This window comes from Rhinatrema bivittatum, chromosome 5, assembly GCF_901001135.1.
Source record: "Rhinatrema bivittatum chromosome 5, aRhiBiv1.1, whole genome shotgun sequence".
NCBI lineage: Eukaryota > Metazoa > Chordata > Amphibia > Gymnophiona > Rhinatrematidae > Rhinatrema > Rhinatrema bivittatum.
In genome coordinates this window covers 252349075-252365409 of record NC_042619.1, presented here as the reverse complement: position 1 = coordinate 252365409, position 16335 = coordinate 252349075, and the positions used below count along the sequence as shown (strand labels likewise).

Here is a 16335-nt window from a genome sequence, read left to right as displayed (position 1 = left end):
ACTCTGAAGTATCTGGGAGCACGGTTCAACACACTAGCGGAGAGAGTGTTTCTCACGGAGAGAGACTGTTGAAATTGCAGAGTCAGATTAGGCTTCTGCTAGAGCTTTCGGTGCCCAGGGTCTGGGACTATTTACAGATCTGGGTTCTATGGCATCAACATTGGAATTAATGCATTGGGCATGAGCATATATGTGGCTTCTGCAGGGGGCTCTTCTCCCACTGGAATCCGTTATTAGAAGAGTTTCATCTTCCTCGTCTGTTAGAGGGGGAAGCCAGGGACAGTCTTTCGTGGTGTTTAGTCGCACCAATCTCAAGCATGGTGTGGAACTGGAGAATCTGAATTGGATAATAGTAACCACTGATGCAAGCCTCTCTGCTTGGAGGGAATTGTGGCAAGATCAGTTGGCGCAGGGCCAGAGGTCGAAATAGGAGGCCTCATAGCCTATCAGTTGGTTAGAGACGAGAGCGATGCATTTCACATTGCATGCCTATCTGCCAAGGTTACGCAGTCTTCCAGTACGGATCCTATCAGACAATGCGATGACAGTGGACTACATCAACTGTCAAGGTGGAGCCAAGATTCAGGCAGCAGCTCTAGAGGCCCAGGAGTTGATTTTATGGGCAGAACAGCACTTGGAGCAGCTGGCAGTATCTCACATTGCTGAAGTGAACTACGTTCAGGCGGATTTTGTTAGTCAGAGAAAGTTAGACCCCAAGGAATGGGAGCTGTCTGAGGCAGCGATGTGTGTCATTTACAGAAGATGGAGATATCCTGACCAAAGAGAACACCAAGGCGTCGCGGTTTTACAGCCACTGAACACGGTACAAAGGAATGGGAGCTCTGGTGCTGCCATGGACTCGAGAGATTCTTCTTTGTCTTCCTTCCCATGGCCTCTTGTAGACAAGGTATTTCAGTGAATAGAGAAACATCCAAGCAACCTGATGCTGATAGCTCCAGAGTGGCCACATCAACCATGCTTCCCAGATCTGATCAACATGGCCATAGATGGACCCCTGAGATTCAGACATCAGTCAACTGTTTTCCACTTTTTCCTTGTGGCTTCGCTTCTGAGAGGAGACAACTGAGAATGAGGGGATATTCCAAAGCGGTTATTTCCACCTTCTACATCCCTGACGTATGCGCGAATTTGCAGGATCTTCTAATCTTGGTCTGCTGTTGATGGAGTGCAACCTCAGTCTGTTCAGGCTATGCTGTTGCTTATTTTGGCTTTTCTACAGAAAGATTCTGGTCAAGGGACTGGCCTTTAACTCTCAATGGGTTGTCTCTGGGGTAAGGTGCAAGGATATTCTCTGTCTGCACATCTGGATGTTCTATGGTTCCTTCAGGGAGCTAAGAACTTACGTCCTCAGGTGCTGAACATTTGTCCATCTTGGAATCTGAATCTAGTCCTTTGAGGATTGTGTGAGGCTCTGTTTGAACCACTAAACAGAGTTAGGGTTAAAGACTTGACTCTTAAAGTGGTTTTCTTGGTTGCTGTTTGTTCAGCCAGGAGAATTTCAGAACTCTAGGCACTGACGTGTTGAGATCCATTCCTACAGATGTCTGATTCGGGGGGTCTCTTTTTGTATGGTGCTTTATTTTCTGCCTGAGGTAATCTCGGTGTTCCATCTTAGACAGTAGAGCTTCCAGCTTTTATGGATTTGGATTCCTCGACACCTCATGCGCTGGAGCTTAGGCTCTTAGATTGGAGGCATGCATTATTGAGGTATCTAAAAGTCATTATGATTTCCATAGATCGCATCTCCTCTTTGTAGATTGTATCAGCCAGGAGAATTTCAGAACTCTAGGCACTGACGTGTTGAGATCCATTCCTACAGATGTCTGATTCGGGGGGTCTCTTTTTGTATGGTGCTTTATTTTCTACCTGAGGTAATCTCGGTGTTCCATCTTAGACAGTAGAGCTTCCAGCTTTTATGGATTTGGATTCCTCGACACCTCATGCGCTGGAGCTTAGGCTCTTAGATTGGAGGCATGCATTATTGAGGTATCTAAAGGTCATTATGATTTCCATAGATCGCATCTCCTCTTTGTAGATTGTATCACTTCTTTGTACTGTGGAGTGGTCCAGAGAAGGGAAATAAGTCATCTAAAGCTACAATTGTGTGGTGCCTGAAGGAAGCAATCGAGTCGACTTACATTTGTAAAGGGTGCCCGCTGCTGGGGGGGTTTAGGGGCGCACATGACGCATTCTCAGGCGACTTTCTGAGCTGAGTCACAGCAAGTGTTTCTGCATGAAATTTGCTAGGCGGCTACTGGGAAGTCGTTGCCCACTTTTGCTAGGCATTATTGCTTGGATGTTGGGGCTCCATGTGCTTTGGTGAGAATGTTCTACAAGTGGAACGCTCCACGCCCCACCCAAGTTAAGGGGAGCTTAGGTACATCCCAGGAGTCTGGACTGATCTGGGTATGTACAGGGAAAGGAAAATTGGTTCTTACCTGCTAATTTTTGTTTCTGTACTACCACAGATCAGTCCAGAGACCCGGCCATTTACTGGGGGACAGAGTCCACGGCTTGTACTGTTACTTTGTATATAGTGTGGAGTTGGGGGTTTTCAATGCTGAACACTTATGTTAAGTTTGGGAAACAAGTTTTCCGTTGTCTTTTTGGGCAACTTCACCTTCTTCCGACTCGTTGGAGGGGGGCGAGTTTGCTTAGAAGCTTGCTTAGAAATTTACAGTTGTTGCTGTCATCTTGACTTGGGTCAGGTCAAACCTGAGGGACCTCAGGTGACACACTAGGTTATGTACAGTATCAGTGAAACTTTCTCTGTCTCCATCCGCTGGTAGGGAGGCAAAATCCAGGAATCTGGATTGATCTGTGGTACTACAGGAATGAAAATTAGGTAAGAACCAATTTTCCTATCCTATCTCCTCCATGGCTAAATAGGCCTTATGAAGGTGCAGGACAAAATCTGTGGAGAATTCTTCAGAATCGGTGGAATCCTGATCCACATTTCCTTGGACCTCTTCCTTTTCCCGTCTCCAACAGGACAGTAATTAAAAGGAAAGTGTAGGGGAGGGCAGTCCTGAGGCTCCCTTGCAGAAGCCTGGCTCCTAACATTTGGAGCTAAGATGGCCGCTGTCTTCTGAGACCCCCCCCTCGGGTCTCCTGCACCAGCCCTGCCGACCTCATTGCTCGACCGCTCCTGGAGAGTCCTCCCAACCACTCTGGAGACACAATCACTGCAAAATGCGGCTGAATTGAGTCGCATATGTTTCAAACCGCAGCTATGACAGACTTTCCCGTGCTGAGCAGGAGGCGCCATTCAGCTGCAATCGGGCCTAAAAATAACTCCCTGGTGCAGGAAACTGCCGCCAGCGTGATACCCACGCTCTGACACTGTTCAAGCACCTAGCCCCCACTCACTCAATATTGCCCCCTGAGCAGACACCCAGAAACAGCAACCAAGGAAGAAGAAATAAACCTGAATATTTCCCTGCTTCTGGATGTTGGCAGCTGATCGCTGAGGATGATGGGGATCCAGAGGGAGTGAGGGAACCAGACCCCTTGGCTTTCACCCCCCCCCCAATAGATGAGGATTGAGCTAGATCAGGGATCACCAAACCCCCCGCTACCCCTGCTCTTCCCAAGGGATGGCCCACGAAGGAACCTAACACCTCGGGGAGCCTTCCTGCTAGGAATCTTCTTTCTTCCAACCTAATTTCTTATTTCTCTCTTTTTGTTCTCTTTTGAAACTCCAGACTGCAGGTTTGCACCTCTACCATCTGCTGGAGACAGAGAAATACCGAGGGACTGCAAGTGGCACACTCTGTTATGTAGCAGTGCCTGAACATTTTTTATTCTCTGCCTCCATCTGCTTGTAGGGATGCAAAACCCACTTGTCTGGACCGATCTGGGGTATGAACAGGAACTTTCAATTTCTGCCTGCCACTTTCATTTGGGTGGTTACTCTCAGAATTCTTATGTGAAAAGAAACACATACAGAAGGGAGGGATCATCAGCTCCCAGCCTATCATGGATGCATACGTCCCTGCTCATCAAAATCTCATTGGTTGCAATTAAATTACATTAGTAATTGGGAGCGCCAAATAAAATCAAGAATACTAAAAAAAAAAAAAAAAAAAAAAAAAGCAGCGTCATAAAAATATACTCCAATTAATATCCATATTAAGTTCCTTCGAGCAATAGAAGAGAGAGGCAAGAAGAGAGGATCATGTGCTAGCAAAGTCCAATTAAAGCTGAATAAAGGCATCACGGGCAGAGCCTTAGTATAGCAAGAATCTACTATAAGAAATTGTTTTGATTGCATCCCACATTCTTTGATTATAAATTGCTCTGAAATGCACAAAATAAATCCAGGCTTGATAAGAGTACATTAAGATGATCATAAAAAGGTAGAAATTTATGCTCCAGCTGAACAGATGTCATTCCCAACATCAGGATCCAGCAAGGAATATTTCATGAAGATTCCCTGTCTGGCACTGAGCACGCTTAATCTCAGAGGCACAAGTGATCCGCAGATTACGTTGCACCCACTGTTTCTAGATAATTTGAAGCTTTACAGCTCCTGTGACGGCCATTTTCAAGAAACAAAAATAAAGAACTTCTCAGGTGATGACAGGATGACTTTTGGCTTTCACAGATGTGCCAAAGTGACTTACTAGAGGAAGGTTAATCCTAATTTGATGCTGAAACACTAGATTGTGATAAAGGATAAAATCACAAGACGAGTATTGCTAATAGAAATAGCTGTACTAAGCGACTATTCTGTTCTATGTATGGAGAGAGAGATGATCAGCTAGTATTTAATTTATTTTGATTTGTATTGCTAGATCGCTAGTGATAATAGCACCATAAGCAGTACACATCGATAATAACAGAACAATATAAAACCTCGGCAAAACATCCTAGCAATATCCAGAACTATACTAAATCATGTTAACTTCAAGGAGATGCAGTCAGAGAGCAGGAAAATATGACAGAACAACACAGAAATAGTCCCCTTGATGTGTCACCTGTGAATATTACACCATGTGAATGCCAGAAGGAAACTCCATTTACGTGGTACAAATATTAAATAGGTGATAGATTGTGATCAGGCCCACTTACTCTAGCTTACAAATGAGGTTCAGTCTTGTCATGGGATGTGCTAAACAAACTCATGTAGAGAGACTGACCTAAGGAAATTGATTGCTGACTCTTCAGTGAATCTGCTTTTATCCCAGGACAAGCAGGATGCCAGTCCTCACATACGGGTGACATCACTGACAGGGCCCTATTGCGGGAAAACTTCTGTCAAAGTTTCTAGAAACTTTTGACTGGCACTGTGAGGCCACTGAGCATGCCCAGCATGACATGATATTCTCTGCCACAGGGGTCTCACTCTGGTCTTCGTTTTTCCGCGCTGCTGTAGGCATCGTGGACATAGGAGCTCTCTGAGTTTTATACAATTCTAACTGAAAAGTCATCTCTTAAAAATTTCTCTCCCTTAGGGGATCTCACTCTCATATATCCCACCGATGGCTGTTGACAATACCAATGCTTCGGGTTTTAAAAAATGCCTGATCTGCAATCGGACCATGTCGGTCACAGACCCGCACCTCGAATGCGTTATCTGTTTGGGCGAAAAACACGATATTTCGTCCTGTCAACAATGTCAGGAAATGACACCAAAGGGAAGGAAACTCCGGCAGGAAAAAATTGAACAACTTTTTCGCCTGCAACTAATTCCTTCACCTTCGACTTCGACTAAATCTTCCCCAGCAGGAATTACAAAGAAAATCCTGCTGAAAAAACGTTGACTGGACGGTTCTATGGGATAAAGCATCGCCAACACCATCGACATCATCGATGAGATTGGAGACCGAGGTAAGGCCTAAACACAAACATCGACATCGGCATGCCTCCGTGTCTCCGTCACTTTACCTCCCCGGAGGAACCGAGCGGGAAACGGCCAAAACATAAGGATACATCGCCGTCTCCTAGGCCTCCCTCGGTACAGCCTACACAGCCGTCGCAGGAGATGTTATCTCCTCCTCCATCGGCGCCAAGTTTTCCACCTGTACCACAGGACTTGACCACATTGATTAAAGAAGCGGTAAGGCAAGCCCTAAAAGACCAACTACCGGCGACCATGCCGATACCGCCGATGCCAGTGACGTCTGCTTCACCGGTGATGTCACCGATGCTGGTAAACATACCGATGACGATGGCAGTATCAGTACCGGCGACATCGCCAGTGCCAGGATCACTCCCGATGCCGGGGACAACCTCGATGCCAGTGTCTTCAATGCCACTGATGACCGCGCCGGCGATACCAATATCGATGCCTCCTTTCTTTTCGGAGTCTGTATCGATGCCGTCCACTTCATCGGTTCCGATACCGATGCCCATGGTCACCCTGGCGCCAACACAAAGGAAAAATGGAACAACATCGACAACCACTAAACAATCATCGAAGAGACCGATATCCTTGATGCCAAAGTCTTCATCAACGATGCCACTTCCTCCTGAGGCTCTAAAATCCACAGAGGAAGCACTGTATAATATCTTACAAAGAAGATACCAGAATTTATTGGATTCTTTGCCATCCAACCCAAGGGAAGAAGATTCTTCTACTGAAGACCCTTTGCCAGGACCTTCGGGCCTTGTTCCTCCACCTAAACCATCAATACCACAACAAAAAACTCCAGAATATGATACATGGAGTGATACTGCTTCAGACACTTCATCAGAAGACTTTATGTCTGACCCATCAACACCACATCCCAGAAAAAAATCTCCTCCAGAAGATCTCACCTTCACCACATTTGTGCAGGAGATGGCGGACTCCATCCCCTTTAAATTAGAAACAGAGCAGGACACTAGACAACAGACCTTGGAGGTACTCCAATTCGTTGATCCTCCAAAACAGGTTGTGGCAATTCCAATTCATGATGTTTTATTACAGCTACAACATCATCTTTGGGAACACCCCTGCTCTGTTCCTGCAGTAAATAAAAGAATGGATAGTACCTACCTAGTGCAATCCACTCCTGGATATCAAAAGTCACAACTTCCCCACCACTCAGTGGTCGTGGAATCAGCGCAGAAAAGGTCTAAAAGAACAAGGGTCCACTCATCAAATCCCCCAGGTAAAGACCATAGTTTTCTGGATTCCCTGGGTCGTAAAGTGTTTCAAGGTGCAATGTTGAATTCCAGGATCTCATCCTATCACCTCTATATGACCCAGCACCAGAGAAATCTATGGAAACAAATTGAGGAGTTTGTTCAATCTCTTCCCACACAATACCAGGAGACTGCACAGACCATCATAAACAAAGGTTTAGAAGCCGGAAAACATGAAGTCCGAGCTGCCTACAATGGCTTTGAGACGGCTTCAAGAGTGGCTGATTCAGGCATCAGTGCCAGGAGGTAGGCTTGGCTCAAGGCCTCAGACCTTATGCCAGAGGTCCAGGATAAGTTAGTGGATCTCCCCTGCCTAGGAGACAACTTATTCGGATCCAAGGTACAGGATGCTGTGTCTCAATTAAAAGAGCACACAGAAACATTGAGACAGCTATCTTCCCTCCCACAGGACCCTCCATACATACTGTCCGTAGACCTCCAAGGAAAGACACCAGACGGCCTTTCTACCGACAACGGAGATATTACCCTCCTGCATCTAGACCCAGGCCCACCAGAACCCAGAAAAGACCGCAACCATGGCAACAGAGAGCAGCTAGGCCCCAACCTGCTCCACAAACAGGACCTACTGCTGGTTTTTGAAATTTCATCCAGAGAACTGAGCCTTTACTCAAATCCTCAGCCAGGACTACCAGTGGGAGGCCGGATATCCAAATTTTACAACAATTGGATATCAATAACATCGGACCAATAGGTTCTATCAATAATATATCGAGGATATCAACTCAATTTCATCTCAATTCCCCAAGATTTTCCACCAAATCAATCTCATCTCAGCGAAAATCATATGCTTCAATTACAAATAGAATTATCCACCCTTCTGAAAGCCAGGGCAGTAGAGCCGGTACCCCGGTCTCAGAAGGGAAGAGGATTCTATTCCCGTTATTTCCTCATTCCAAAGAAAACCGGAAGCCTGCGTCCCATCCTAGACCTCAGAAATCTCAACAAATTTCTAAAGAAAGAAAAGTTCAGTATGGTTTCTCTAGGCACCATGCTTCCACTTCTTCAAACAGGAGACTGGCGGAGGGCGAGCAGGAGCGGAGAGAGAAGCCCCGGAGTGTGTCATCAGGTCGGAGCCAGGAAGTAACCCGAGTCAGCTGCTGGGCTGTGCGGCGCAGAGGAGCTGATTGGAGGCGGGACCGGAAGCGGCCAATATCAGCGGCCCCCTGACTCTCCTACCGCGAGGGTGAGCAGGAGCGGAGAGAGAAGCCCCGGAGTGTGTCATCAGGTCGGAGCCAGGAGGTAACCTGAGTCAGCTGCTGGGCTGTGCGGCGCAGAGGAGCTGATTGGAGGCAGGACCGGAAGCGGCCAATATCAACGGCCAGCGTGCGGCGCGTAGCAGAGCCGGCGCGTCGCTAAAGCCACGCGCGCTCAAGGGGCACGCGCAGGAATGGCTTTGCCGGGCTTCGCCGGATTCGCCGGATTGCCAAGGTCAAGTAAGAACTAAAGTTAATCTTCTTCTCTCTAATAAGCTCCTTGCTCTGATCCCTTGATTTATCAATAGATTCTGCTAAGGGTGATATAGCTTATTTCTTGCTATCCCTTTAATTATGCCTCCAAAGCGGAAGGGGAGAATAAGAATTTATCCTCCCCCACCAATGTCGTCTCCTATACAGCAAGAAATATCAAGTTATATGCTATCCCCTATACCCTCACTTAAGGGAGCTGAGGAATCTGATGTGCCAGTAGTTTTGGGGAAATCTATTGAGCCGGCAGAAGAAGCGTCCCTTAGCCCTCACATCGGGCTAGCACCTCAGCAGAGAGTTTTGGAAAGGGTAACAGAACTGTCTTTGGAAAATCTTGAGTTAACACCCCGAGGATTGCAGCTTGATGCAATCAAAATCCAAGATGAAACAGAAACAGACACAGCTGCCTCTAGAAATTTTAAAGGGGCAGCAGGGGATGTTTCCGGTTTGGCCCCAAATGGAGTTAAAGACTCTACACCAAACCTAAAGCAAGCTGATATCCCAACCAAACCTGCTGTAGTAACGATGGATACGCTCTGGGACATGATGGCTGGCATGATGGGAAAAATTCAAAATCTGGAAAGGAAAATGAATTCGATGTGCGAGGGGAATCAACAAGATTCTTTGGGAATACAAAAACAGATAAAAGACTCTAATGAACGAATTAAAGTTTTGGAACTCCAAGAGAAGAAAAACTCAGAAATTAGACAAGCATTAGTTAAAGATAAAGAATATTTATCCCGTAGAGTTGAAATGTTAGAAAATAATTCAAAAAGATTTAATCTAAGATTCCTGAATTTTCCGCGTAAAGTAGGGGAAGACCCCTTGATCACTTTAAAAAAGTTTCTTGTTGGGCAACTCGGTTTTTCTGAGGATAGAGCTCCAACTATAAACAATTGTAGTTTTCTCCCTCCTTCAAGAAATATGGCGAGATCAGAATTATTCCAGGGAAATTTGTCTAATTTTCTGGAGGATTCTTCCTTGGAAGTAATAAACTGGGGTACATTGCTAGTGACCTTTTATTCTTTTTTGGATGTTAATTCTGTCATGAAGAAATATTTTAGCAAATACCCAGTAAAATTTCACGACAAGGATGTAAAAATCTTTCCTGACTTGGCTGTTACCACCCAGCAAAGGCGTAAAGCCTTTTTGAATTTTCGCCAAGAGGTTCTTTCATTGGGGTTCTCTTTTACCCTTCGCTTTCCGTGCAAATGTATTATTAAAAAAACAAGAAGTTACATATTTATTTTTCATTCCAGACCAATTAAAGAATTTCTTAATTCAAAATAGAATGCCTACCTCATCCCCATTATCCATCTAATGATAAATATTGGGTATAGTATTAGTAAGAATCAATCTTGAAAAATTTTTTTCCTGTTATTCCCCCTTAAAAAGATAATTATCAAGGAACAGAAACCCTCCATTTGATTGATATTTATGGTTTAATTTCCAAATGTATAACTGTGGAAATCCAATGATTTTTTCTTTTTATAAATAACCATGTATTCTGTATACAAATAATATGATTGTATCTATTATTTGAAAAGTTATAAATAAAGAATAAAAAAAAAACAAAAAACAGGAGACTGGCTTTGTTCTCTGGATCTACAAGACGCTTATGCTCACATTCCAATATTCCCTCCTCATCGCAAGTATCTGCGCTTCATGGTGGGTCATCAACATTTTCAATACAGAGTGCTGCCTTTCGGCCTTGCCTCTGCTCCCAGAGTGTTCACCAAATGTCTGGCAGTAATAGCAGCACACTTGCACAAGCAAAGTGTTCATGTCTTTCCATATCTAGACGATTGGCTCATCAGAAGTCACTCTCAAGAGGGAGCTCTCACCTCTCTCAGTCGAACGATTTCCCTACTTCACTCCATGGGTTTTCTCATCAATTATCAAAAATCCCACCTTACTCCATCTCATCTACTTCAAGTCATAGGTGCAGACTTGGACACTATCCTATCAAGAGCCTTTCTACCCGAGGATCGAGCAGAAACATTATCCCTGTTGGCAAACTCGATTCACTCAAAGAAACAGGCAACAGCCCATCAGTTTCTCACCTTACTAGGCCACATGGCCTCCACAGTTCATGTCACTCCTATGGTAAGACTAGCCATGCGGGTAACTCAATGGACTTTAAGATCTCAATGGATCCAAGCCATTCAACCACTGCATTCTCCAATTCAAGTAACCCACCAGCTACGTTCTTCTCTACTTTGGGTGAACAAGGACAATTTGCGCATGGGCCTACCCTTCCAACAACCAGACCCACAGATAACGTTAACTACAGATGCATCCACCTTGGGTTGGGGAGCTCACACAGACACTCTCCAAACTCAGGGGACTTGGACAAAACTCGAAGCAACATTTCAAATCAATTTCCTGGAACTTCGAGCTATACGTTATGTGCTGCATGCGTTCATGGACTGCCTTTCACACAAGACTGTTCTAATCCAAACGGGCAACACAGTAGCCATGTGGTACATCAACAAACAAGGAGGTACGGGCTCATATCTCCTTTGTCAAGAAGCTGCACAGATTTGTGGCTGGGCCCTGAACCACTCAATGTTCCTCAGGGCCAGGTATCTGGCAGGCATTCACAATGTAGTGGCGGATCGACTCAGTCGTCAATTCCAACCACACGAATGGTCCCTGGATCCCTCCGTAGCGACCAGGATATTTCAGCGTTGGGGACAACCGACAATAGACCTCTTTGCGTCCCATCTGAATCACAAAGTGGACAAATTCTGTTCTCCTCACAAGCAGAAAAACCAGGCAGCCAAGGACGCCTTTGCTCGCCCTTGGAACTCAGGCCTTCTATACACATATCCTCCCATACTGCTCATAACCAAAACTCTAGTGAAGCTACAACAGGACAAAGGGTCCATGATACTCATAGCCCCATATTGGCCTCGACAAGTATGGTTTCCCACACTTCTAGACCTCTCAGTCAGGGATCCAATTCGTCTGGGAATAGATCCCACTCTCATAACTCAGGATCAGGGTCTGTTGCGCCATCCCAACCTGCAATCCTTATCCCTGACAGCAAGGATGTTGAAAGCTTGATTTTACAGCCACTCAATCTTTCAACCAATGTATTTCAAGTGCTTATAGCTTCACGTAAACCTTTCACATGAAAGAATTACTCTTCCAAATGGAAGAGATTCACTTTGTGGTACAGACAAAAGAATATTGATCCTTTCACTTGCCCCACTACTTCTCTACTAGACTACTTATACCATCTTTCAGAATCCGGTCTCCAGACTTCATTGGTAATAGTACATTTAAGTGCAATCTCAGCTTACCATAATAAGATGGGAGATGCACCTATATCCTCACAACCTCTTGTCAGTAGGTTTATGAGAGGTTTAACTCAAATTAGACCACCAATTCGGCCTCCAGTCACAGAATGGGACTTGAATCTGGTTTTAACAAGACTCATGCGTTCCTCTTTCGAACCCATAGATTCCTGTGATCTTAAATTTCTCACAGGGAAAACTATCTTCCTCATAGCCATTACATCAGCTAGAAGGGTTAGTGAGTTACAAGCACTTGTCACGTACTCACCGTATACAAAGTTCCTACATGACAGAGTGGTTCTCCGTACACATCCAAATTTCCTTCCCAAGGTAGTTACGGAATTCCACTTGAACCAATCCATAGTTTTACCCACATTCTTTCCAAGGCCTCATTCTCACCAAGGAGAATGGGCCTTACATACTTTGGACTGTAAACGTGCACTATCTTTCTACTTAAACCGCACTGCAGTCCACAGGAAATCCAATCAGCTTTTTGTTTCCTATGATCCAAACAAACCGGGTAAAGCAGTGGGTAAACATACTCTATCCAATTGGCTAGCAGATTGCATACAGTTTTGCTATGAAAAAGCAGGCCTTCCTCTCGAAGGGCGAGTAAAAGCACATTCAGTAAGAGCAATGTCAACTTCAGTAGCACACTATCGTTCAGTGCCAATACTTGACATATGTAAAGCAGCAACATGGAGTTCTCTTCATACCTTTGCAGCTCATTACTGTTTGGACAAAGAAGGACGACAAGATTCAGCCTATGGACAATCTGTCTTAAAGAACTTGTTTCCAGTTTAATCCTAACTCCTACATCCAACCTGCTGTAATCTTCGGCTGATTCATTTTCAACAACAATACATCACTGTTGCTTCACAACAAAATGAATCAGCCTCTAGCTTGCTATTCACCCATATGTGAGGACTAGCATCCTGCTTGTCCTGGGATAAAGCAAAATTGCTTACCTTGCAATAGGTGTTATCCCAGGATAGCAGGATGTAGTCCTCATGGAACCCACCCGCCACCCCGCAGAGTTGGGTCTCATACCTTTTATTATTTTATTTTTTGCTATAGCTCATTGCTACAATACGAGACTAGAGTGAGACCCCTGTGGCAGAGAATATCATGGCATGCTGGGCATGCTCAGTGGCCTCACAGTGCCAGTCAAAAGTTTCTAGAAACTTTGACAGAAGTTTTCCCGCAATAGGGCTCAGTCAGTGACGTCACCCGTATGTGAGGACTACATCCTGCTGTCCTGGGATAACACCTATTACAAGGTAAGCAATTTTGCTTTCTCCTTTGTAGCTCTGACTGCTTCTAATCTTCTCTACTACAGGTAGTATCCAAGGCAGTAGCAAAGGCCATTGCTGATGGGTTCTTCCGTGGGATACTGCAGGTACAGCTCTTACAGATGTAAGTATCTGAAGATTCTTAACTGATTGATTGACCTGTTACGAGTAATCTTACCTGAGTGTGCACATCTCCAGTTTCTCACAGCAGCTACTGGAGCAATGTGCTAGTTTAATATCAATTTGTCTTATAAAAATATTAAACAAAGGAAAAATGTATAGAAAATAGCAAGGAGTAATGCAGGACAGGAGTGAGGTATGTTGTATGTAGAAGGTGGGTCTCAATATTGGAATAACTTAGTAACATAGTAATGATGGCAGAAAAAGACCAAAATGGTCCATCTAGTCTGTCCAGCAAGCTTCCCAAGGTAGTAACTGCCTGCTCCGTGCAGGTTACCCCCATGTTTCTCTTAAGGGTAGTAACTGCTGCTCCTTACAGGTTACCCCCATGTTTCTCGTAAGGGTAGTAACTGCCACTCCATGCCAATTAAACATTTTTATTTATTCCCATCCTCTAGCCTTTTAGGGATCCACAGTGTTTATCCCATGCCCATAACAAGGGGTGCTACAGGGCAGGAATGAGGTGCAGTGGCAGGGATGGGGATTTCATTACTGACTCAGTAGGGGGGGTGCCACAGGGCAGGAGTAAGGTACATTAGCTGAGCTTGGTGTGGGGGGAGTGTCCCCATACTGGAATAGCAAAGGAGGATGTAGAACAGGCATGAGGTGCACTAGCAGAACTGTATAGAGATGGGTTCCTTAAGGTGCAGTTTTGACTAATAGCCTCTCGCCCATTGTATCTCTGAGCTGGCTCTGAATTTTCTTATTTTTTTTGCTTGTTCTTTATTGTTGGGCAGGTCGGAGTTTGATATCCTGAGCTCCACTGCTGTCCTGTCTGTCCTGGTGCGCCAGATCTCAGCCCCAGCTTTGTTAGAGCAGCTTGTGTTCTTCATACTAGGCACAGAGAGGCAACCAGAAGCTGCCACCGACTTGCACCATCGTCACCCACTGCGAGATCATCTAATAGAGCATTGCAATCACTTGTCAGATGAGGTGAGAGTACACTTGTATGAGGAGGGGCAAGGGCATGTGATGTCAGTATTGAGACAGGAAAGGTTTACTATTCCTTCATCATTCAGCAATTCCTCTTCGTACATACAGACCAGTCCAGACAAGTGAGTTATGCTCCCCAACCAAGACATGGAGTCAGAGAAAACCAGGTTTGCTGACATCACCCTTATAAGCATCTGTGTTGACCTCAGCTTGCCAATATTCTCTGTCTCCAGCAGATGGTAGGCCTGCATCCCATGCTATGGACTGAGGCCTGATTAGGAGTAGAGGAATCTGTGAGAGGGTTGGTTGCTCCTCAGGAAATTCTAGTACTCCCTCCCTTAGTTGAGCTTAGTCCTGGTCAGGCTTGATCTGAACTTGGCAACTCCCAAAGTGAAAAACAGGTTCTCCCATTTTCAGTGGAGTGGTTCCATAACAAAGGGACTTCCAGGGTAAGCTATTTGGATTTTGGAGGTAAGGGTTGTTACTCTCCTCCCCCCACCCCCTTTCCTGGTGTCTCTTCTGTCTCTCTCAACCGTGGAGTCACTTAAAAAATATATGAGCGAAACTGAGCAGTGCTTCTTTGCTTTGGCTCTTCTCTGTAATAAAGTTTAAAAAAAAAAAGATTTGAAGAGCAAAGAAGAGCAGCTGAATATGGATCAGGAGATAGGAAGGCAACTGCTGCTAAGGAGGCTGTTTGTAGACCACTTTTTGGGTGAATGTGACTGTGCTTTTAGCTGCTGAGCACCACGGTTTGGCTTCCTCTGCAGACCATGGGGAAAAAAGCCTACGCTCTGCTCTCACTTTCATTCTAAGAGGCTGCACGGAGGGGGATCAGACAGATTGTGCCACACTTATATGGAGCATCGAGGGAGGGAATTTTTCCTGAGTCTACTGATGTTCTGGGTGGTTCAGCTGCACCATCTTATTCCCATCACGGGAAATGCTTTCCATGGGGGTCCCAGCAGGAGAGTGAAAAGGAAATGGAGATTCCTCCTCTCACTCCTGTAGAGCAGAATTTTGCTGCTTTTTCCGCAGAATGGAGTCCTGGGATCAATTTATTCTCCCTTGGAGGTTTCCTCCATGGCCTAGGCATCCTTTTGAAAAGCATTTTTAAAGTGCTTGCAGCAGCCTTTATCAATGGGAGGGAGTTCAGTCCCGAAGTCCACCCTAGGTTTTCCTTTTGCTCCAAGTGCTCCAGATGGAAAGAAAAGATCCAAAAAGGAAGGTGGCAGGAAGAAAGAGGAATCCCTCTCTGGGTTTGTGGATTCCAAGATCCCAAGAACCAGGATAGTGAGAGATAGCTGGAGGAGGGAGAATTCCCCCCAGAGAAAGAAGATGGGTCAGTTACAGGCCATATGTTTTATAAGGATGAGCTTTCCTCCGTGATTACACAATCCTTACAAACGATGAGGATGTGGTGTCTTCTCCATCCCCGAGGAACCCATCATGATCTGCGTAAGGAAACCCTCTAAGGCATTTCCCTTGCACCAGGTGGTTCAGGATTTAATACATCTGGAATGGGTTTCTCCTAAGGCTAATTTCAAAGGCAGGCGCACCTTGGCTAATTGGTAGTACAACAGAAAGAAAAGTTTGTTTCCAAGAGTGGATATTTTATTTATTTATTTGTTTGTTTGTTTGTTTGTTTTTATATACCGACATTCGATATGGTATATCACATCGGTTTACAGAGTAACTCCTAGAATAATATGACAACAGTGTCTTATTATTTTTACGTAGTAACAGAATAGCTTATTTAACAATTTGGAACGCTCATTTGATATACGCATGTTTGGTAACCAAATGGACTTCTATCCTGGACCTGCATTAAAGGATGCCCAGATCAGGAAGATAGTCTTTGCTGAAGCATGCCTTTGAGGCAGTGAGTATGGCAGTATGTAGCTGTATTATGGCGAGGAACAGTTTTTATATATCCCAACACATTTAAGAGGATCTCCTGGAGGTCAATGGTGAAAAGGTAGATTCTTCTTTTCC

The 16335-nt window shown here is 45.0% G+C and overlaps 1 protein-coding gene across 3 annotated transcripts in view; it reads left to right on the top strand.

Annotated features, from left to right (window-relative positions):
• The window catches only part of FAM160B2 (family with sequence similarity 160 member B2), a 120980-nt gene that overhangs the window by 51541 nt on the left and 53104 nt on the right, over positions 1-16335 (top strand). For all 3 annotated transcript variants that reach the window (XM_029603840.1, XM_029603838.1, XM_029603839.1), the window contains 2 exons: positions 13278-13354; positions 14148-14343. In XM_029603840.1, coding sequence (XP_029459700.1) covers positions 13278-13354; positions 14148-14343 — 273 coding nt within the window. The remainder of the gene's footprint in view (positions 1-13277; positions 13355-14147; positions 14344-16335) is intronic.